General features: G+C 51.3%; 1 protein-coding gene and 1 long non-coding RNA gene across 2 annotated transcripts in view; one reads left to right on the top strand and one right to left on the bottom strand.

Annotated features, from left to right (window-relative positions):
• Positions 1-1,053: 1,053 nt before the first annotated feature.
• On the bottom strand, positions 1,054-19,407 carry LOC119542501. The gene is made up of 3 exons (XR_005218485.1): positions 19,152-19,407; positions 2,754-2,931; positions 1,054-1,341 (listed from the first exon to the last, which is right to left on the bottom strand). It is a non-coding gene; the product is annotated as an uncharacterized LOC119542501 (long non-coding RNA).
• Positions 3,111-22,556, top strand: part of CACNA2D4 (calcium voltage-gated channel auxiliary subunit alpha2delta 4) — a 108,032-nt gene continuing 88,586 nt past the window's right edge. Inside the window, exons 1-13 of the mRNA XM_037847314.1 lie at positions 3,111-3,509; positions 6,699-6,780; positions 8,403-8,519; positions 8,965-9,024; positions 10,348-10,510; positions 10,913-11,044; positions 14,895-14,955; positions 15,591-15,741; positions 17,413-17,487; positions 18,357-18,446; positions 18,555-18,668; positions 19,134-19,212; positions 20,645-20,778. Of these exons, the coding sequence (XP_037703242.1) occupies positions 3,334-3,509; positions 6,699-6,780; positions 8,403-8,519; positions 8,965-9,024; positions 10,348-10,510; positions 10,913-11,044; positions 14,895-14,955; positions 15,591-15,741; positions 17,413-17,487; positions 18,357-18,446; positions 18,555-18,668; positions 19,134-19,212; positions 20,645-20,778 (1,434 nt within the window). The 5' untranslated portion in view covers positions 3,111-3,333. The remainder of the gene's footprint in view (positions 3,510-6,698; positions 6,781-8,402; positions 8,520-8,964; positions 9,025-10,347; positions 10,511-10,912; positions 11,045-14,894; positions 14,956-15,590; positions 15,742-17,412; positions 17,488-18,356; positions 18,447-18,554; positions 18,669-19,133; positions 19,213-20,644; positions 20,779-22,556) is intronic.

The following is a 22,556-nucleotide window of genomic DNA, read 5'->3' as shown; positions in this document are numbered from 1 at the left end:
GTAATCCATCTTGAAAGTGGATCCTGCAGCCCCAGGAAGCTGCCCCCGCTAACTGCTGGGGCTCTGTCCCAATTGCAGATTCATGAACTAAATGAATGACCATGACTATTTTAAGTCATTAAGTTTTTGGATGGCTCGTTATGTAATAATAGATAACTGATATTCTCACCATTCCCCAAAAACTGTATAATATAAAATGTCCATGCTTTTCTACTTTTGTTCCTTCTGTTTCTTTGATACCACCTGTTACTTATAACTATCCTTAGTTTCTAATACGTGAACTCTTATTCATCCTTTAAAGCCCAATTCAAATGTCCCTTTCTCTGGGAAGCCTTCTCTAGAACTTCCCTTCTTTTTTCCACCATGAGAAAAAAATAAGTATTCCCTCCGAAATGCAGCCCCAATACTCCATTAATGCATCACAGCACTTAGCATGTTTCAGCTGAGCAGCAGGTTTTAGATCAGCTTCCCTGGAGAGACCCTGAGCATCTAGCTCAAGCATCCTGTCCAACCTCCCTTCCAATGGTATGTGGAACATCTCCACTGCTAGTGAGGGGCTGACATCAAGCAGATGCCCTGTGAACATGGGTTAGGACAAATTAAATTCTAAGGAGTCCGAGACACATGAAAAACTGACCAAGAGAAGGTTGGAGTACTCTTTTCCCTCAAAGCCCTTCAAAATAAAACCACAATATGTGTCCTCCTAACTAGGATGACTGATAGGCCATCTGGGGGTCAACTAAGAGAACAGATGAGAGGAGACTCTGTAGGTTCTGCATTTCAAAGATCTATCCTAAGGGTTGATAATCGCCTTAGCTCTATTCTCTGCTCCCGAGCTCCACTTCATTCCTGCTTAGAAAGCCCTTCCCTGAAATAATTCAGCTCTAAAATCCTCCCCCCTCCCCCCCTTTCCCCACTCCCCACCACAGTTCTATGTCTCACAATATACTGCATTAGGAGGGGCTAAGGTTCTAAGAAGCCAGGATTCACCAAAGACAACGATGCATAGATAGCAAGAGATTTTAGAGTTATTTAAATGGTATTTTTCTCTGTATGGCTGGTAAGGGTTCACGCAGAGAGTGCAAGACCTTGGTTCGTCTTTCAAAAGATATATATGATCCTACCCATCATCCCAATATCAGGGTTTTTCTTTACAAGTACATCAAGGATCTCCCAAGCAGGTCCGAAGGGCTATGTTTGTGAAATGGGCCTCGATGGAGGTCTCTGCACAACTCGTAGGTTTAACACATCAGAGTGGGTTCAAGTTTGAGATGAATGGGGCACCAGGACAGGGGCAGCCAGCTTCCTTGGGGTCTGAAGCTTGTCCAATGTGGGGGTCATCTATAAGAGAAAGAATACAAATTACAAACGTGAAGATAGATATAAATGTGAATATTTATTTAGAATGTGAAAAATCACTCCAAATTACAAATTTTAAAGGCTGATTAATACCACAAAAATCATAAAACCTAAAAAAAATTAGATATTCTTCTTACTTATTGACTGCTTGGCATACCCAGAGCACTTTTTCTAAATTTGGTACGATTTGTAATTCTAAAAACATATGCAAAATTAATCCGAAGTTAAGGCATTTGTTTAAAAACAATTCAAATGCTTTTTAAAATTGCTGCCACATTGTATTGAGCCACATAACTGTGTAATCAGATCGCTTCCATACTACAGCATCAACTTATTGATGAAGATGAGTGGGAGTTCTGTCACTAGAACACTTGCTTCTGCAGACACTTCGCTGCGTTGGTGGCAGTTTTGCGTGCCATTTTTTGCTGGAACCACCAGGCTGTGTCAGGACAAGACGCCTCAGCTCAGAAGTGATCTGAGACCTGGAATGCATCAATCATGCAACTTCACACACAGATGTGCTCCTGTGGTGCTACCACCGGTTTGTGCCCATGAATGCAAGCATTTTGATCAATTCTATTTTGTGCAATTCCCACCAGAAAAGAAAACAACATCTGGCATGTTTACAATGATATGCAGTCAATATAAACTCTAGTCCTAACAGGAGAGAACATCTGCTCTGGCCAGGGCTTAATGAGAACCCAATCCTCTGCTGATGGTTTTATTGGTTTGCTTCGGGCTCCAGGTATTTCAAACCTTCCTTTTCCCTCTCCTACCACAGACTGCCAGTAGCAGGCGCTGTGGGTGCGTTTGCATGAGCCCCGTGTGTCGCGATGGGGCAGGCACGTACAGTGCAGGATGAGAATATTCCTAGACGCCATTCCTACGGTTGCACAGCTGGAGACAATTTATCTGTCCAAGAACTGACTGTGAGCTACTTACATGTTTCACTCTAAGCCCAAATTAAATGCTTGCCCAACTTGGCTTTCTCCTTGCTGGATCCCCAAAATGCCCACAGGCACTCAAACATCACCCAACCAAGGGAAAAGGAGACAGGCAGACAGCAGAATGGAAAGAGACAAGGGTCTTAACTAATTGTGGTTAAATATCTTACTTGTGAAAATTTGCAAAAGCATTTGGCTGTAGGAGCTTATAAATAGGACCACACCCAGGTAAGGAAGGGGCGCTGAAGCTTCACCAGCGTCATACAAATACGTCCCCGGCCTAGAACCAAGAGAAGATGGGATGTGTGGGCACATGGGGGTCTGTGAGATTTTTGAGATTGTCTGTGACTTGGCCAGAGGGCACCAGGCCTGAAAACATGAGCCAGAGCTAGAATCCCAACTCTACCCCTTAAGCTCCCTGAGCCTGCAAACTAGGGTGATGACACCCACCTTCCAGAACTGTTCTGAGGGTTACAGCAGGATCCGTTAGGGTTCTGTGCAAACGCCAGGTGCAGTCTCCTGGTGGGGTCACAGCATCACAGTCCTCAAGGGAGCGGAGGATCATTCTAGAAGAACAGGTCTGCCTCTTTAAAGCAGAAAGGTGTGCTCTGACCCCTGAAAGAGTGGGCTGAGCCCTGTCTTCTGAAATCAGAGTAATCCTGCTGAGGTCACCCCCACCCCTCCCACCAGCCCTCCTCTCTGCGTCAGGCAGGGGATTAGAGAAGAGGCCAATGGATTAAAAGGTTCATTGTGTCACAGCCTCCCCCTGGCCTCACCAGCGCCTGGTCAAGTAGGGCAGCTGCTCTATTCACGGGAGCTGGGGGCAGAGAGAGAAGCCCCTTTGCAGCCGGGCATCCCAGCCAGGGCCTGGCTGACAGGCTGGGGGCATCCCAGGCTGGCCAGGACCCGGGAGGCAGAGGTGTGGGCACGGCCTGAGGATCCCGGCTGACGGGCAGACACAGCTTATGGTCCAAGGCTGCCCCCGGGCTGCCCGCTTCTCTCCCATCACCCTGGTACCAGCAGGTACACCATGCCTGAACCCCCTAAGTACCTCCCAAACCCCAGCTCCACCCACCGTGGGATTCTGTGCCCTCAGTGGCCAGCGGCCGGGGCCTCCCTGCAGAAGACGGCCATCGTTCTGGCGCTGCTGCTGGCCAGCGTCCCTCTGCCTCCCACACAGGGCCAGCCCAGGATTCCTCTGGAGACGTAAGCATCAAATTCAGCCCTTTTCCCCTTTCTTCCCTTCCTTCCCCCTCGCAGATCTCCACCCTCTGCCTCTATCTCCCACCTCTGAACCTCTACACTCTTTCCTGGGGGCTTTGACTACCCACCCCTCCCTTTCTCCACCTCCTCTCCCAAAAGCTCTGCCCAGTTTTGGGTCCCACCTGTCCCTCCCCAGAAGCCTGAGTGTTTGAAGCAGAAGGCTCAGCAGAGCCCGCCCTCCGCCCTGGGGTGGCCTGCCTTCCATCCCACCTGCAGGCAGATGCGCCTCCAAGGATAACTGCACCATTAGGCAACTCGGGTGGGAGCTGCACTGGCTCTGGAAAGGATCATCACCGCTCCCAAGAGGAGGTTAGGAAATCTGCATGTTGGCATTCTGAAAGGGAAAAGCAGCTCTAAACCTACAAGGTGGCTGACGCAAACAGAAGCTAGCATGTCCAGGGATTAGGTAAAATTGGACTTGGTGGTCCCAGGCTTCCCTTTCTAGACCCTTCTACCTCCTTCCAGGCCCAATTCTACACCGTCATTAAATCCAGATCTAGGAGAGAATCTGGTATATCAGTCATTCACACCTCGGTATAAATTTAAACTACTGTGCCACCTCTCTGGGTGTGTTTGTGTTTTTAATGCTTAGCTCTGGAGGTCTCATTAAAGAAATCCCCCCTACACATGGGGAGCAGTGTGGGGTGCATCCTGACTGTCCCCCCTGGGCTGGAGGGTGCTATCTACTCCATCCACATCCAAGTCCAGGTCCTTGAACCCAGCCTGACAGTCAGACTACTATTAGAGCCGACTGTTCTAGCAGAAGTGGGGCCAGAGGAACCCAAACGGTGCTTGTTTGAGTTTAGCTGTGTTGAGCAGATTTGTATATGCTTGCTGCTGTGCCAGGTGCTTTACAAATGATGTCTTCAATCCTCACAGAAATTCAGTGAGGTCAGCAATATTATCCCTGTTCTACAGCTGAGGCTCAGAGAGGTTAGGTGACTTGCCCGAGTTCACACAACCAGTCAGTGAAAGTGTCTGCATCTGAGCTCAAGTCAGCCTGGCCCGAGCCATCCCCATGATGCCCAATGCCAGCCTATAAAATATCTGTTGGCAAGGGAGATGCTGAGAATGATTTTCATCCCCAGAACAAACACCAACTAATAGTAGAAGGTGAACCCCAGGAATAGGCTAAGTGCCGAGTGAAGGTGGCCAGAGCCCAGGTCTTGACTGACTGAATCCAGGAGTGGACCATCTTCCTGGGACACCTTGAGAGCTGGCTGAGTTGAGGACCTACCAACACGCCCACATCAGCCCACCCCCTTAGATCCCGACCTCCACCCAGGCCCTCGGCCCCACCCTTCCTCTCTCCCCCACGTCTTCTGACTCTCCTACTGAATCCTTCCCATGCCAAGCCACTTCCTCCCCTCCCGCTCACCCCTCAGCCTCCACCACCCGCCCCTGCTCCCACTGCCCTCCCAAATCTGTTCTCACCATGGGCTCCGAAGATCTCCGCATTGCCCAATCCAGTAGACATTTCTAGCCTCATCCCCCCTGAACTGTGCTTTGGCACCAACCTCTCCCTTTTTCTTGAATCTCAATGCCTCGATTTCCACAACATTGTGCTCCCCTGGTGCACTTTGCACACTCAAGTTACTCTCTGTCTTTCCTGAGTGCTCCTTCCCTGCACCCTGAGTTGTTGATGTTCTCCAGGGATTTGCCATTGACTCCCAGATCCTCTCATACCACGCACTTTCCCTGAGACATCCCAGCTACCCTCATCATTTCAGCTCCCACCCCTATCCTGATGACTTCCAGCCCTGCCCTCTCCCCATCAGACTCACACACACATTGCCTATGGACAGCTCTTCCTGGACTTCCCACAAGCTCTAAAATTCACAGAGATACGATGCAATTGGTTCCTTCTAGAATTGTGCAGTATATAACCTGCCCAACTGTACTCAGCAGCCTTGCAACAGGAAGTTCACATTCAATATATCCCAAACTACACTCATCACCTGCCCCCCACACCCAAACTTGCTCCCCTCAATCTTCCTTGTACTCTTCATTTTAGTCAGTGACTCCACCAGCGGCTCAACCACCCAGGATGGAAATCTGGAAGTTGTCTCTGAGTCCTCTAAGCTCTCCTACACCCTATATCTAGAATTCTCCTCCTAGAGTTTAGACAGGCTAAACTCTACCAAACTTCTAACAGTAAACTCAGAGTCCACCTCCTCCAGGAAGCCTTCCCTCATCCTGACTGCCCCTCCCCAAACTTGATTGGCACCCCTTCTCTATGTCCCAGTGACACCCAGAACTTGCATTAAGCTGCCTGGATGTGAAGAGGCGCCCCTCTAACCAATGCACCCTCAATAGACAAGGTTTGGATGACAGAACAGACGAGATACATGCAGGAGGCAGGCAAATCGCTCTGCTGCATCAGGAAAGGCTGGCCTGGAGGTGGGGTCAACTGAGGTTGCTGAGGGCAAGGAGGGGGCGTGGCGTCCTGCATCGGCCTCAGAAGAGGCGGCTCAGAACCTTCCCTCCTGCCCCCTGCCTCACCTGACCTCTAAGATTTCAGCAGAGGACTCACCTGTGCACCGCAAGGCTGAGTGTGCAAACCCCAGAGTGAGTGGCTTGAGAAGCTGTGGCTGCACCCGGGCAGCTCCTATTTCTGTCCGCAGATCCTTTCCACCCTGGCCTGGACTTGGCCAGCGCTTCTTCCCCTCCTCTTGTCTCTCCTTTCTCCGCTCACAAACCACAGCCCTTGGAGGGTTGGGGTCAGGTTTTGGTTCTGGGCTCCTCAACCCCTGCCCCCACGGCTCCCAGCAGGAGAACCAGCCTCAGGGGTGGCCCACGTGGGTGCTGAGCACACACAGGGCAGCCATCGAGCCCCCCACGGGCTCTTGGGTCTCCCACCTGGCCTGGGCTGCAACTATATGGACAGGAGGGATGGAAGCTCTGTGTGTTTCTGCACATGTGTCTGTGTGAATGTCCATGTGTGTGTGCCTGTGTGTATGTGTGTCTGCATATATGTGAGTCCCTCTTTGTGTTTGTGTGTGTGCACCAGTATGGACACTTGCTTTGTATATGTGCACGTGTCTGCATGCAGCTCTGTGTGTCTGTGTGCACACATGTGTACTTTCCTGTGTACTGGGCTGTGTGCACACCTATACTTTTCATCCCCGGCAGAGTGAAGCTGTGGGCAGACGCCTTTGGCCAGGATCTGTACAGCACGGTGACCAAGTACTCAGGCTCCCTCTTGCTGCAGAAGGTCAGAGGGCAACCAGCCAGGGACTCCTCGTGGGAGACAGGCAGAGTCACTGAGTCCCCCGAATGTCCGTGCTGTGAGGGGCCTTGGAGATCCTATAACCCACCCCCTCATTTCCCGACAAGGGGGCTGACGATGTGCTCCCGTGGCAGACCACGCCAGCGGCTGCAGGACAGCGGGGTAGCCAGGCGCATGCTCTGCCCAGGTCGGGGCAGGAGGGCGCAGCCTGGGAGGCGGGGCTGACACCTCCGGAAGGCGGCAGGGAAGGAAGTGGGGAGGGGCCTCGGCGGCGGCCCGCGGGGGAACCCTGGGGCTCTGCGTGGCCGTCTGTGCAGGGACAGCATTCCAGACCCCCAGCTTTCAGGACCTCCAGCCGCGCCCCCAGGGTGGGAGAGCGTCCCCACCGTGCCCGAGCAGCGGTCCGGCCCCTGGCTGGACAAGTGGGCAGGAAGCAGCTCCCGAGGGAGAAGACGGTGCTGCAGATCCCCCCACCCTTAGGGAGTAATTATTTTATGCAGCCTGTCCTCTCACCAGATTATTAAAAACTTCCCTTTTCTGTAATATTTATAACTCCCAGGCCAGGTTTTAATAATAGCTTATGATTCTCTCTCAGTATTACCATTTTGTAAGAGCGTCCTATTCACAGCTTAAGTCTCCCCATGAGCTTCCCCATTTTATAAAGGATGCTAAAAAGTAAATCTCAGGTGTGTAGACCTGCCCGTGACCACACTGCAGCCCCTTCCCCTTCCCGCCTTTCCCGGTTCCGGGTTATGGCTGGAGGAAGTGGGAGGGTCCAGGCTGGACCCGCCCACCGCAGCCCGGGGCGCTGAAATGCGCCGCCCACTCCCAGCGCCTCCCGCGGTGTCTTTCAACCCCCTTCCGACACCAGGTGAGGAAGATAGAGCAGTAATTACAAGAGCTTTTAGGGTGGAAGCAATGTCTCAAGTGCCCTGCGATGTTGCATCTGAAGACGAGGGAACAGCGATTGGGCCACTCGTCCAAGGCCATGTATTCGTCCCAGTCACACTCTGTGAGAGGTTGTTTCTTGCCGGCCCAGACAGTAAATTTGAGTCTGGTTATCCTGACTCACCTGGGCTCGTGGGCCCTTGGTCAGCAGCTGTCAGCTATTAGCTGGCAGTGCTGAAGTCTGCCTGGCACAGGGAGAATTGAGGGTCACACTTTTGTGCCTGGGGACACATCAAGGCCACCAGGCATGAAGGAAAATGAGCTGAGGTTCAGGGTGGTTCCACATTCAATGTGAGTAGGTGCCAGAGAGATGACGTGGCTCTGCTCCAAGCGCAAGGGTGAGGCTGTCCGGGAGACCTGGCCCCATCCCGTGTGCCCCTTTCACTGACTGTGTGACTGCAGTCCTCGGTCAAGTTCATGGACCTCTCTGAGTTGCAGTTGGCTCCCCCATTAAGGACCTCACCTGGAACACAGGGGACGTCTAATAGGAGGCAGCCGTTATCGTTGGGGGAGTTATGCAAGGGGGAGAGGGGGCCTGTCCTTGTCTCCAGCTGAGTTAACAAGACTTCTGTGTAGGAATGCGCTAGTTGAGAGGGAGGAGGCCGTGTGCCAGACATCCTGGTACAAAGCAACATGTGTCCATGCTTTTCCTGGAGCAGAAATACAAGGACATGGAGCCCAGTCTGAAGATCAAGGAGGTGGACGGCTTGGAGCTGGTGAGGAAGTTCTCGGAGGACATGGAGAGCATGCTACGGAGGAAGGTCGAGGCCGTCAAGGTACCCGGGTACTGAGACCTGGGAGGGGGTTTCTCCCCTGGCATTGCTGGCGTCACGGTCCCATCCTGCCACCCACATCCCCTCGTCCTACCTTCAGAGGTTTCTGCTTTGCACCTCCATTAGCCAAAAGGAGCCTCGGCATAATGTCTTCAAGTTTCACCCATGTTGTCGCATGTGTCGGAACGTAATTCCTTTTGATGGCTCGACAATATTCCATTGTGTGGGTTTGTCTGTTGATGCACACGTGGGTTGTTTCCAGCCTTTGGCTGTTGTCAACTGTGCTGTAATGAATGTCCGTGTACGAGCTCTTGTTTGAACATCTGTTTTCCCTTCTCTTGGGTATATACCAGGAGTGGGACTGCTGGGTCTTGCGGTGAGTCTGTGTTTCACTTTTCGAGGCCTCCTTTTGCTCCCTCGCTTCCCCCTCTCTGTTCCTGTCCCTCAGGCGCTGGTGGAGGCCGCCGAGGAGGCCGACCTGAACCACGAGTTCAACGCGTCTCTGGAGGTGAGTCCTCTGGCATCCAGGGGGTCGTTCGACTAATCCCCCTGAGTGTGGGATATGAAGGGATGGGGAGGGGCAGGATTTGTGTGAACCTACAGTCATCTGATTTTGAAATGCTTTCCAGTGTGGGAACAGATTTAGGCAGGAGAGACGACCGCCAAGCCAGGGGCCAGGGGGTAGTGTGGCATTCCTTCTCGGGGTGGCTGCAGTTGCGTTTACTCCACTATTCAACAGATCAGTCTCTAGTATAAAGCGTGGAGCAAGGTCCCCACAAATGGGTGAACCGAGTGCGATGAGATTGCCTAGGGATTCCTGCAGATGGCGGGCCTGGGGCTGGAGGGGGTGGGATTTGGGCAGGCAGAGGTGTGGGGAAGGGGTTTCCAGGCTGAGGGAAAAGAGAAGATGCAGAAATCGGAAGGCACAAGGTTGGTGGAGGAATAGTGAATGGTCGGCTCTGTGCGTCCAGAGGGATGGTGACGCAGAAAGTGACCCTGGGGAGGCAGATGGGGCGTGCTGTGGGGCTTCAGCATAAGGAATGTGCCTTCTTTCAGCAGGGGATGGTAAACTTGGAAGGGTGTGAGCAGGAAGGACCCAGCAGGACTTGGGATTTAGAAAGCTGAGGCTGGCAGCAGGGTTGTGAGACGGGCTGGATGGAGGGGAGTCTGGAGTGCTGCAGCAACAGTTCTGAGGGGTTGGTGTTCAAGGTCTGAGCCAGGTGGTGGGGAAGCGAAAGGGGAAGAAGCTCTGACAATGGCTGCATGGGTGACCGTCCAAGGGGACCCCTGACCCTGCATGCAAGAGAGGAGAGCAGATGGCTGGACCCTCAGAGGGGGGCCCAGGAGCTGCAGGCCCTGTCCGAGGCTGAGGCCACAGGCCAGAGAGATGGCTGTTTGTTGCAGAAACAAGCATCACCCTCAACACCGATCTGGGTCCCTGGGAACCTTCCCTGCTGGATGGAATTGTTGGCTCTCTTTGGGGCTGTCTTTGTGTCGTCTTCTCTCCTTGAGTATATCCCCGGCTGCTCTGTCTCCATCTCTGGCTGTGTCTACACATGCCAAGCAAAGTGGAGAACTGAAGTCATCTGGCCAATTTACACCAAACACCAATCAAATACACCACCTGCTCCAGTGATGACCTGGAAGGCATCTGCTCCTGAATCGTCCAGATCACAGCCTGAATTCTCCACTTGTCTGGATGCTGTTCGTCCGTCGGATCCTGTCTCTCATGTCCTAATCCACTGATCCGTGCCTTTTCTCTCTCTCCCTCACCCCGCATGTCCCTTCTGTCCGGGCTGCGTCTGTCTGGCTCATTCCCCTCCGCCCCCAGTTTAATTATTACAACTCAGTCCTGATCAACGAGAGGGATGAGAACGGCAACTACGTGGAGCTGGGGGCAGAGTTTGTGCTGGAGTCCAACGCACACTTCAGCAACCTGATGGTCAACACCTCCATCAGCAGCGTGCAGCTGCCCACCAACGTCTACAACAAAGGTGCCCCCCGTCGCCCCTCTGCTGCCTGGCACACGCACCACAACCACTTGGGTAGATGTGAGGGTGTCTCCACTGTCTTGAGAAGACCCCTGGAGGGTGTCAGTCTCCCCAGCCTCCTTGATTGGGAATGAGAAAGAAGTTATTTTACACAATCTTGAGCTGGAAGAAACCTCCCTGTCCTTGGATTAGAGGGTGTGTGTGGCTTTTCCAGTGAGTTGTAGAGGGAATTCTAAACCACATCAACTCAGGCTGTGTGTTTGCATGTGTGTACGTGTGCATGAGTGCACTGTGTGCATGTGTGTACATGTATGTGAGTGTATGCATTGTGTGCATGTGTGTGGTTGCTTCTGACCCTGCCCTTGTGGCTTCTCCTTCCATTTCTTCTATAATCTCACCCTTCAGACCCAGATATTTTAAACGGAGTCTACATGACCGAAGCTTTGAACCCTGTTTTTGTGGAGAACTTCCAGAGAGACCCAACATTGACCTGGCAATATTTCGGCAGCTCAACTGGATTCTTCAGGATCTATCCAGGTAAGGCTATTGGGAAGCAACTCCATGATCCTTTGGGCTTCTTGCTGGGAATCAGGCACTAGGGCACTGGAGATGGCCCCTGGCACACAGACTCCCAATGAATGCAGCTGGCCTTCCGGTCCAAAAGCACCTTCAGCCCACACTTTGACACATCTCATAGTCACTAAATAGCCGTCAAATGAATGAATGAAACCATCAGATTTCACGTAACCAGCCAATTAATGCCTGCATTAAGCTCCTGTCCCATGAAATGCATCATGAAGATGCAAAGGAGGACAAAACAATTCTTGATACTAAGAAGTGCTGTGAAATGGAAGGGGGTGGGTCATTAGGCATTGCTGACCACCTGCATGGCTGACCTTAGTTACTCAGTCTCCAGCCCCTCCAAGTGTCAAGCTGACACCCAAGGCCCCCACCCTAAATCACACTGTTAGCATAAACTATCAGGCATGGTCCAAGGCCTCCAGATAAACAAACACTCCCTTATCAGGCAGGATATATAACGAGGACTTAGAAGTTATCCTGCAGGAGCTGGGCAAGGGCCAGTCTTTCTTTGGAATGTACAGGGTTTGACCAACCCAGTCCTGCTGAATTAATGCTTTAGAGCACAGTAGTGTTTTAATTGTCATTTGCTTCTAAATATTTTTTTATTTTTCTTGGATTTCTTCTCTGACCTTTGGAATTATTTTAAAAAGCGTGTTTTAAAATTTCCAAATATATGGGGATTTTATATATATCTTTTTATGATAAATTTCTCATTCAGTTGCTTTGTGGTCAGAGAACATGGTGTATGTGGTACTGATTTTATGCAATTAGTTGAGATTTGTATCATGGTGTCAAGTTTTGTAACGATTCCATGAGTGCTTGACAAAAATATGTGTGCCCTGATTGTTGGATGGAAAAGTCTATATAGGTCATTAAATCAAGTTTGCTAATTGGGTTGTTCAAATGTTCTATATCTTTCCTGATTTTATGACTACTTGACTTACCAATAACTGTGACTCTCATTGCTCTTATGGCACTTTTTATTTTATGTCTGTTTTGTCTCATATTCATAGAGTGACACTGTTATGCTCTTGGTTAGTATTTGCCTGAATGTGTGTGTATATATATATTCTTTCCACCTCTTCTAACATTTGTGTGTCATTTTGTTTTATTCATATTTCTTGAAAATGGTTATACCGTTTTAATTTTTGTCCAAACTGACAATCTTTTAATACTGGGCAAGTTAACAACATTGCACATTTATATTTATTGTGATTATTGAAGTTCAAATAGAACTTGCTATCACCTTAGTCTTAAAATTTCTACTTGTCTCACTATTTTTTTCATTTCTTTTTTTCTCCTATTTTCCTTTTTAATGATTAAACTTTTTTTGATAATTCTCCCCTTCCCTTACTATTTCTTTTTTCTTCTCGCTACCAGTTTGTCACTTATACCTTCTATTTCTATTCTTTCAGTAAGTACCCTTGCACTTTTATCAGGCACATTTAACACAACAAAATTTTACAAATTAAGCAATATTTCTACCATCATTCCAGTTATAAAAGGATGTTAGAACTCTTTCACTTCCATCTCCCCACCCCAAACCTAACTTCCACTCTATTTTTATCCAATATTTCACATTTTCTATTCCCACAAATTAGGCACTATCACTGTTACATTTGTTTGATTAACTACTTGTTTATCATTTTTTTGTTTATCATTCCTTCAAGCTTCTTAGGCTGTCTTTCTGAGGTCATTTTCCTTCTTCTTGAAGTAAATCCTCCAGAATTTCCTTTCAGCAGGTCTCTTGGTGAAAAGCCGTTTCAGTTTGTGCTTGTATGTAAATGTTTTATTTCATCCTGTTTTTTGAATGATAGTTCTTCTGGGAATGCAATTATAAATTTACAGCTTTTTTCTCTCAACACTTTAAAAATATGTTTCCCCTGCCTCCTGGCTTCCCTTGGTGTTGAGAAAACCTGCTGTCAGTTTAACTGCTGTTCCTTGTGTGTGCTCTGCTCTTTCTTTCTGGCAGCTTTTAGAGTCTTCTTTTTGCCTTTGAAGCTCTGCAGTTTCATGATAGTGTCTGCATATGGCTGTCTTTTTATTTACCCTGCTTGGGATATATTGTGCTTCCCAGATCTGTGGATTTGTGTTTTTCATCAGTTCCAGGCATTATTTTTTTAGCCATCATCTTTCCTCTGTGCTTTCCCTTTTTTCTTTCTGGGTCTAGCCTCCACAGGATTCTATATAATACTTCAAATGTATAAATTTGCTCTTTATCTGTAAATAATCCACAATCCATTTGATGTATTTTTTCCAACCTAAACTTACTTTCATTTCTAAAAGTTCTAGTCTTTTGAAGTCTGTCTCTTCCTTCCTGATAGTTTCTTTATGATTCCTCAGACAGAGCAATTCTATATTCTGTGTTTGAGAGTCCCAACATCTGCCGTCTTTGAGAGGCTACATCTGATGTTTCTTCATTCCGTGGCCTCTCGCTCAGAGGGAACTTCCTCTCTGCGTATTTGGTCATCTTTGTTTAAGAGTGCGTGCCTTCAGGAATCCCCCATGCCTGGCTTTGGAAAGCTTTCTCTCCACTGCTCCTGTTTCTGCTGGGAATCGAGGGCACCCCAAGGTTTGGGTTCGGGAACCTCAGACTCGGTTTCCCCTCCTCCTTGCTGTTCTGGGGATGAAATCCCCCACCGCCGTGGTGCTATGGGAGTGCAGCCTCAGGTCGGCCAGGCTTCTCACGGCTGCCTGCAGGTCCAGGTCGGATCACTCCACTCAAGCTCTGGCCCCACAAACTCTGCCCAGGGCTCTGGTCCCGCTCCCCACCTCCCAGCCCTCGGCTCCTGGCTGCCCTGACCCCTGCCCCTCACCCTGAAGACTCTGTTCTCATTTGTTTGGTTTGGGGGCCTGGCACCTGAAATCCTCTCCTACCTTTGAGAGACCCGGCGATGCCTCCGAGGGTGTAGCGTACCTGGAGCCTACCTGCCGTGGAGCAGGGAGGTCCCGTGGAACTTCTGGTCATTCGCGATACTGCCACGATTTTTTTCCTAGTCCAAACACAAATTACAATTTCACCTGTTGCTTTTAATCTTCTTATGTGGGACTCACTATTCCCCATCACTGAAGTCTTTCTGAATAGAGATTCTATCAGGGTCCTTTTGATGTTATCTGTGCTTTGTGTACTTTCATACAACTTGCTGATTAAATGAATAGAAGAGAATCTACCCCATACTCTGCTCATGGTTCAAAGAAAGATCTTCCATTATCATTCATTCATTCTTTCATTCATGGAACAAACATTTACTGAACAGCTCCTCTGCCGGATGCTGTATCAGAGTCTGTGCTGGGTTTGGGAGTGCCTGCCCTCAGCGAGCTTACACTCACACCCCCCAGCCCGGCTAACGGGAAGGATCCCAAGTGCTATTCAGTGTAACTTGACCAGAGCAAGTGGGCTAGAAAACGGAGCACGTGGCTCTCTTACCACCTTTTCCATGCTTTGCTAGATGGCAATGGATCTTAAAAGTTTCATCTCCCTGAAGCTTTCTCTTCCACTATTTAATGTGAGATTTAGTCTCACAAGTGAGTCCCAGGTCCCATATTTGGGGGTCCTACCTGTGAAATCACCCCATTCTGGCTCTGGTTAATTTGGATGGTGGGTGTGCCCAGTAGAGCTGGCCCCCCTCCTGCCTGCAGACTCAGTTTACAGGGTGTGAGCTAGCGGTCCCACACCCTAGATCCACAGCCGGCCCTGTCCTGGAGAGTCCTCCTGAAATGAGACCTGAGCCTTCTGTGTAACAGCCCACGGCTCTGGGGTAGCCTCTCTGAGCTCGTGAAAAACAGCCAGCCTTTATTTCCCCAGGTATAAAATGGACACCTGATGAGAACGGAGTCATTGCCTTTGACTGCAGAAACCGTGGCTGGTGAGAGCTCCTGGGGGAAAGGCCTCTGGTCCCTGGCATTTCTCTTACAGCCTTTGGGTGCTGCCTGGCTCTCCTCCACTTCCTGCCCCATCACCACCACCGAAGGGGCCCAGGCACGTGGGACCCAAACCCAACAGAAGAGTAGGAAGAGGTGCCAACTAGCTGCCCTCCTTCTCTCCACTGCTGCCCTTGCTCCATCACTGATCATATTTGTCTTTCCCAAACCAAACCTCCTTCCAGGACCAACCTTCTACCAGACTCTTCTCTCCCTTACTTCCCCTCCTCTGGCCAATTTGTAACAGAGGCTGAGGGTGGAATCCAGCTCACTCCCTTCCCTCGGTCAGCCCAAACCAAAGAGGGCCCAGGGCCATCAACAGGGCCTGACCTTTCCCCACGTGAGCGGGCACCTACCCAGTGCTTTCAAGCCAAAGTGGCCTCAGCTATGTCAGGTGGCTATAGGGGAGGCTAAAACCCGGCCCAGGTGGGGTCCAAAACCTGAACACATGACCTGAACTTGGGATGCACTTGGCCAGAATCTGAATAGAAATAGCTGGGGACACTTGGTCATGTGTTCAATCTGGCTTTGGTTTTCCCATGGGTGGCCTGTCCCTTTCCTCCATGTCCTCCTGCTGCAGGTACATCCAAGCCGCTACTTCTCCCAAAGACATAGTGATTGTGGTGGACACAAGTGGCAGCATGAAGGGGCTCAGAATGGCCATCGCCAAGCACACCATCTCCACCATCCTGGACACCCTGGGGGAGAATGACTTTGTCAACGTTATCGCAGTAAGTGTGCCTTCCTCTTCCAGAACAGCTCTCACTCACCCTAGAGAAATCGTCCTCTCCCTGCACTAAAGTGACCTGGACGTACAGTCCCTCCTACTGAGGCACGATGCTCAGGTCTCAAGCTGGAGCTAAGTCTTAATCTCAGGTCCAGGGTCTGCCCAAGGATAGGCTTTCAAGGGGTCCATAAAGCCCCTGAAATCGGAGGGGAAATGTGTATGTCTGTACTTCTGGGTCCATACTTTCTTTTACCAGTTTCTTACAGGAGTCTGGGCTCCCCTCATTCTTACAGGAGTCTGGGCTCCCCTCAAGGTTAAGAACCTCTGACCCTGAATACTAATTTATTTCCATCCATGTGCTCTTGACTGGCACCCATTGCTGGAACAGGCTCTCCAGTCTGCTTTAGAGTAAATGTTCCCTGGGTCCCTGCTTTACAATCCCCTCATCCCACCCAAATCCACCCACCCTGGAGAAGGGGTGAAGTAGAAGATTTAAGCCTAGAAAGCAGCCAGCAGACCCTGGCCTGCTTTTACAGCAGCTCTTCCTAGGGGACGCTCCATCTACCCCAGAAAGATGCTCAAGTGGAAGGATAGGAAGGGAAAGTGAGGAGACTGCTTTAAAATGCAGCGGAAGGCTGAGCCAGGTCAGCCCTAGAGGAGGCAGAGTTGATGGCTGCCTCGGGGGTCTTACTCCGAAGGCCCCTCGTGCTTTACCATTCAGCAGGGCGTGCACAAGCTGTAGGCGAGCTAGGTGCCCTGTGTTCCAGGGTATTACCTGATCTAAAGATTCCCTCCACCCACCTGTCAGCGTTGACGAAGATTCCTACCTTTAGTGGAATTTACTTTTCTGGTAAAGAAATACCATGGGAAGATTGGCTGGCTTCAAAATGCTGCGGGTGAGGATGGCTGCCCGGCTCCCTGGGCGGCTCCCTGCAGCTGTGCCACGCCCAGACCCCACCCTCGCCGTCTGCGCCTCTCTCCTGCCTGTGCTGGGACCTGCAGCAAGGAAGGACCTGGCAGAGAAGAGGCTCCGCCCCGTGAGAGCGGCCCCGCCCCCTGCCCCGCCCCCCAGGCGAGTAGCAATTAGGGGAGGCGTTGGCACCGCAGCTTCCCGTCGACACCGGTGCCATTTGCCATCATCGCTACCATCTCCCCTTCTCTCCCTCTCTTATTTAAGCAGGAGGTGGATTAAGGACACGAGAACAACATCAAAGAGTTGAATTTTAACTCTGGGAAGAGGGATAATTAAGAGAAAGGGGCGGGCAACTAATAATTCATTTTCCTTCCCACCCCCGCCCCTTGTTGACAGCTGAAGGACCGTCTTCCTAGACGCACAGCAAAGTGTGAAAAGAGCTCAGTTTCTAATCCCCCAGGCATATCGGGGAGGGGATCCCCCAAGACCCGGTCTGACCACTGGAACAGACGCCAGACTCGGCCAGGGAGAAAACGCCCCCAGACCAGGATCTCAGGGAGAATTTTCAGTGTTGATAGATAGGCCTTGCTGTTCTCCCTCCTCCCTTGTCTCTACTCAGGAAACTTGCAAGAACCACGGGGTACCCCAAGGCAGCATTACAGAAGTGCCTGGGTGATGCTGACCCCCGGGAGGCTTCTGGCTGGGGCCTGCCTTTCCAGACTCACCCTCTCCCTCTCCCCTCCCCGCCCGCTGTTTCGGCAGTTCAGTGACTACGTGCGCTACATTGAGCCTTGCTTTAAAGGGACCCTTGTCCAGGCAGATCGGGACAACCGCGAGGTGAGCTGCTGGGCCCTGCTCTCGGCAGGAGGTGGGGGCGTCGTAGCCTGTGCAGGCTGCCTCGACGGCCCCCCTCTACTGGTTCCCACAGCGCTTGGAAAGAGGACCAAGCAAATCTGTGGTCACTCCCGAAAATCTACCCTGCGCCCCAGGAGATCTACCTGCCCACCTGTGCAGAGCTAATAGTAAGAGGTCACCTCTAAGGGACTCTGGGTTATTCGAGGGCTGCTCAGTCCCCTCCCCAGCCCACCCCAGGCTGGGCTACCGTGTTAGTCTTCATGAAGAGCTACCCTGAAAGGAGGAGAAATTCAAACCCATTGGGTTGAGACCTTGCCTCTGGTAAAAGGCCAAGGAAAACAGGACCATGCAACTCTTTTTAAAAGGGATATTTTGCATCTCCTAGATCCTTCTTCCTCTGACTGGGGGAGTTTGGGGTTTGGCTTCCTCTTGAATCCCAACTCTCAGATTGATCCCTGGAGCCCTCGCTGCCTCTCCGGCTTCTCCTGTGAAATGCTCGCCACCAGGCCTGGGGCTGGGATGCTGAGGATGCGGGACCCAGGGAGCTAGGCATCGGCTCCCAGTGGGGCATCTCTCACCCCCACCCCTGAGCTGTCCTTACCCCTTCTGGTAGGGCTCGTGCTTGGCATAATCTTTCCAGCGCCAAGCCATCATGCTCTTGGTTTCTCTTGGGGGCCCTTGAGAAACAACTACTGCAAAGTCCAGCCCTGACATTAGCTATGGGGGTGGAGACTACGGCCATGTCCTCCTGGGTAATAACTCTAAAATAGCCTCCTGAATTAAGACCAAAGATGAAGGTTCTCTGTCCTGCTCTATCCGCTGCCCCTCCTCTAACTTCTTCCCCATGACAGCATTTCAAACAGCTGGTAGCTGAGCTGGTGGTCAAAGGCGTGGGCATTGTGAACCAAGCGCTGAGTGAAGCCTTCCAGATCCTGCAGCAGGTATTGGCATCTGCAGCTGCCCGGAAGAGAGCGGATAGGGGAAGGTGGGCAGGGGGAGGGAAGGGTCAGGCTGGCTGCAGCCACCACGCCCTCCCCTTCCCCACTCAGTTCCAGGAGGCCAGGCAAGGGAGCCTCTGTAACCAGGCCATCATGCTGATCAGCGATGGCGCAGTGGAAGACTATGAGCCGGTGTTTGAGAAGTGTAACTGGCCGGACCGCAAGGTTGCTCCCCTGCTGGGGTTGAGAGGGAGGGGAAAGGGTCCAGGGGGGGCAGCCTTCTGCTGCCTTGTAGAGGATAACCAGGGGTCCCAGAAAAGCCAGGACTGCCGTCAATTCAAATGGTCCATCCCATTAAACCCATTAGTAAATTCAGGTTGTGTGTCCCAATTGGGTGTCAAAAGGATGGTGTCCCTAGGTCCCAGGAACCTGAGGGGTTCAGCAGCCAACGCCAGGATATGGGCTTGAGACCCGAAAACTTCGGTGCTGTGAACCCCAGCCCTACACCTGCTCTGTGTTCACCAAGTCATTTGCCATCTGGTCTGCTGATCCAAAAGGGGGAGGGACTCAGAAAACCCAGAGACTGCTGAGGGCTTGCCTTCCCATCAAAGACTCACTTCGAGAATGCTAGCACTACTCATGCCAGGAATTGTCGCTGTCCGCTGATGAAGAGCATGTCTTGTGCGTTAGGTCCGAGTGTTCACTTACCTGATTGGGAGAGAAGTGACTTTCGCTGACCGCATGAGATGGATCGCCTGCAACAACAAAGGTGGGCAGTGCAGGGCCCATGGCCTCGCAGGGGAGTGGTGCTGTGCCAGGTGGACAGTACCTACCACTCCTTCTCCTCTGGAAAAAGCGAGACCTAATGTGGATTGCTCCATAGAACCCTGAGTCAACATTTGACCCCTCCTGCAGGGACTCTCCTAAGTCATAAGGTCACATAGTGTTAGACCCGAAATGAAACTCAGAGGTCATCGATCCAGTGTTTGCAGAAGACAGGAGAACTGTCTTTAAAGAAAGCCAAATATAAAGTCAGGGTCTAGAAAGCGGTGAGGCAGGAGTGGGACCGGCATTTTAAGTTGCAAGCTCTCTCTCATGTTCCTCTTGCTGCATATTAAGCCTGTTTCCTCGGACTCTGCCTCCAAACAAAAAAACAGGCTCCCTGTCACCTTTGGACTGATGTCTTGTGTGCACACGGTCCTCATCTGTCTCTGATATAACCCAAGACCTTGCCAAGCTGGGCACTGTTAATGCAACAGAAAGTTGTTGGCCATGTGCTGCAGGCGTGGCATTGCTTCGAGGCACTGGGGAATCAGAGTGATCGGGACAAACTCAGTCTTGCTCTTTGGCTACTGTCCAGCAGGGGAGACAGCCAAACCAACTGCCCATTATGATAGAATCTGAAATGTGGGTAGAGGCTGTGGAGGGCACTGATTGTTCTGGGTGCTGGGGCAGGGGGTAACGGCAGAGGCACTGCCCCAGTTTTAGGGGGTGGGGGCAGCTCCTAGAAGGAAGGAGTGTCTAAGCTGAGACGTGGAAAACTGGACATAGAGTGCAGGGAAGGGTGTCCCAGACAGAGGGAATAGCATGTACGAAGGGTCTGAGACAAGAGACCTGCTGGGAACTGAAAGACGTTCCGTTTTACTGGAGTGTGGATTGAGGGTGCTGTGGAGGTGATGAGCAGTGGGATCAGGGAGGTACATGTGGACTCAGTCATCCATGGCCCTATAAGCCATTTGCTCTTTTAATCATTGCCATGGCCACAGCAAAGGAGCTATAGCACCCCACCCCATATTCTGAGGAAGCACAGCAGCCAGAGAAATGAGGAGGCTGAGGTTCCCTGAAAACAGACCCTGAAACAGAGAGCTGCATGCTGGGTTATTGGGGAGTGCTCTTGGGAGAGGCACCTGTGAGGAAGTGAGGAAGGCAGGATGGGACAGGGAGTAGTGACTTGCAAGGTATTTGCAACTGAGGCCCCTGCTGCTCCGACGAGGAGCTCTGGGGCTGGGACGGCCCCTCAGAGTTCTCCCAAGTTGAGGCAGGGGCTGGGCTTTTGTAGCCTCCATCGGCACCACTGGTCCACCCCAGAAGAGGGCATAACCTGGGGGGAAGCAGTTCCCTTGGCCCAGGGCAATTCCCAGAGAGGGCCCAGCCAAGACCCCCTGCTTCACCACAATCCTGCACCCCTTCCCCCCCGCCAGGCTACTACACGCAGATCTCCACGCTGGCGGACACGCAGGAGAATGTGATGGAGTACCTGCATGTGCTCAGCCGCCCCATGGTCATCAACCATGATCACGACATCATCTGGACGGAGGCCTACCTGGACAGCAAGGTGGGCCCTGGCAGGTGGGGACCCCTAAAGGTGACTCTGGGTCAGGAGAAGGGTGGGTATTACAGCTCCTTCGGCAAAGCTGTGAAGGGGAAGAATAAAGCTGGGCTTTGGTGCATCTTCTCCTCTTTCCCTGACCTCCTCAGCCCACTAACAGTTTCCCTGTCCTGTATGATGCCCCTGGATCCCGAAAACCCTCCCAGACAACCTGCCAAGGCTGCCCTCCCCAGACAGAGCTCCTCTGCTCCAAACTTGTCCTTCCTGCCTTGTCCATTGAGACTCATCATCATCATTGTCCTCTTTCACCTCTGGTGGGAAGAAAGCAGTCAGGCCAATAATTCATGGTAACATAGCTTAATCTTGTGTGTTCCTTCCTGGGCACCCGCATTTTCAAAGAGACTGCCTGATGGCAGCAATGACTTACCCAGAGGACTAAAGCACCAAGGTAGAACTTCAGAGGAGGTGTTTTGGGGGGCCTTCCTGCTACCCCTCAAGTCACATCACACATGCAGCCAACTGCTTCAACTGCTTCAACGATGGTGTGTCAGCCTGGGATTAAAAGATACGTGAAAGTAGTGGCCCTGATAAGATAGAAGTGCATTTCTCCCTTATGTGGAAGGAGTCCTGAGTGGACAGCCCAGAGCTGAGAAGGAGCTCCTTCCTGTGCTCCCCTTCCCCATCCCTAGGGTCGGACCCTCGTCCTCCTGGTCCAGGGTAGTGAGTGAACTCTGGTCAACTGAAGCCACATTCTGAGCCGGAGAGTGGGGAAGGGGAGTGGGACATGTCCTACTCTTTCACAGGAAACTTCTGAGATTCTTACCTGACACTTGAACTTACAATCTCATTGTCCAGAGCTTAGTTCCATGTTGGCTCCTAGCTGCAAGGGAGGCTGGGAATGCAGACTTCTAGATATTGTTCTGACTTGCTCTGTCTAAGGGCAGGGGCACATTTATCTGTACCTATTAATAGTAGATATGAACCATCTTGTCAAGTTAGGGATAAAAAACTCATTAATCTATCTGAAGGGGACTTGGCCAATTTGGGAGTTGTTCAATGACCACCAACTGCTGCTTCCAAGGCAGGTGCTCAGAAGGGAAGAGCTGGCTTCGTTTGGGCAAGTTTCTCCTCATTGTCCAGGTGTATTTAGATGCCAGAGAGACAGAGACAGAGACAGAGAGAGTTAAGGGTGGGGGGGGGGCTTCTTTGTTCTTCTTTACCCTTGTGCCATGTCTCATGTTTTTCCCTCTTTCCATCCATCCACCCACCACCCTTCCCTCCATCCATCCATGACTCACCACGGCCACCACAGTCTGATGAGGGGACCACCTCCCTAGTGTACCATTTATGTGCTTTCTCACATGGGTGGGTTGTGTTCATGCCAAGGGAGCTGGTTAAAGAAGCCTGGATGTGTGCTCGCAGCTTTCAGAACCCTGAAACCCTGTGTGGGGAGCATAGACCTGGCTAAGGACGGCCAGAGCCTGGTGACAGCAGCTTGCAGTATTTGGGTGCATGTTTGGCAGAAGGGTTAGGGAAGGATGACAAAGATGGGTAGAGGCAAAGCCTTGCTTCCCTATAATGCTATAAGATGATTTCAGGTGGGTTATGCCAGGCAATGTTAAAGCTAACACATCTCGTGGGCATCTTAACTCTCTGCCTTCCTTTGTGGTCACAGATGAGGGCACAGTTTCAGCCTCACTTAAAAAAAAAGGGGGGGCACCTGTCCCTCAGTTAGCAAATCCTGCTCTCTACATCTTCTCTCTCTTCCTCCCTCCCTCTCCTTC

This window comes from Choloepus didactylus, chromosome 8, assembly GCF_015220235.1.
Source record: "Choloepus didactylus isolate mChoDid1 chromosome 8, mChoDid1.pri, whole genome shotgun sequence".
Classification (NCBI taxonomy): domain Eukaryota; kingdom Metazoa; phylum Chordata; class Mammalia; order Pilosa; family Megalonychidae; genus Choloepus; species Choloepus didactylus.
Note: the sequence above shows the minus strand (reverse complement) of the source record. Positions and strands in the feature narration are given on the sequence as shown.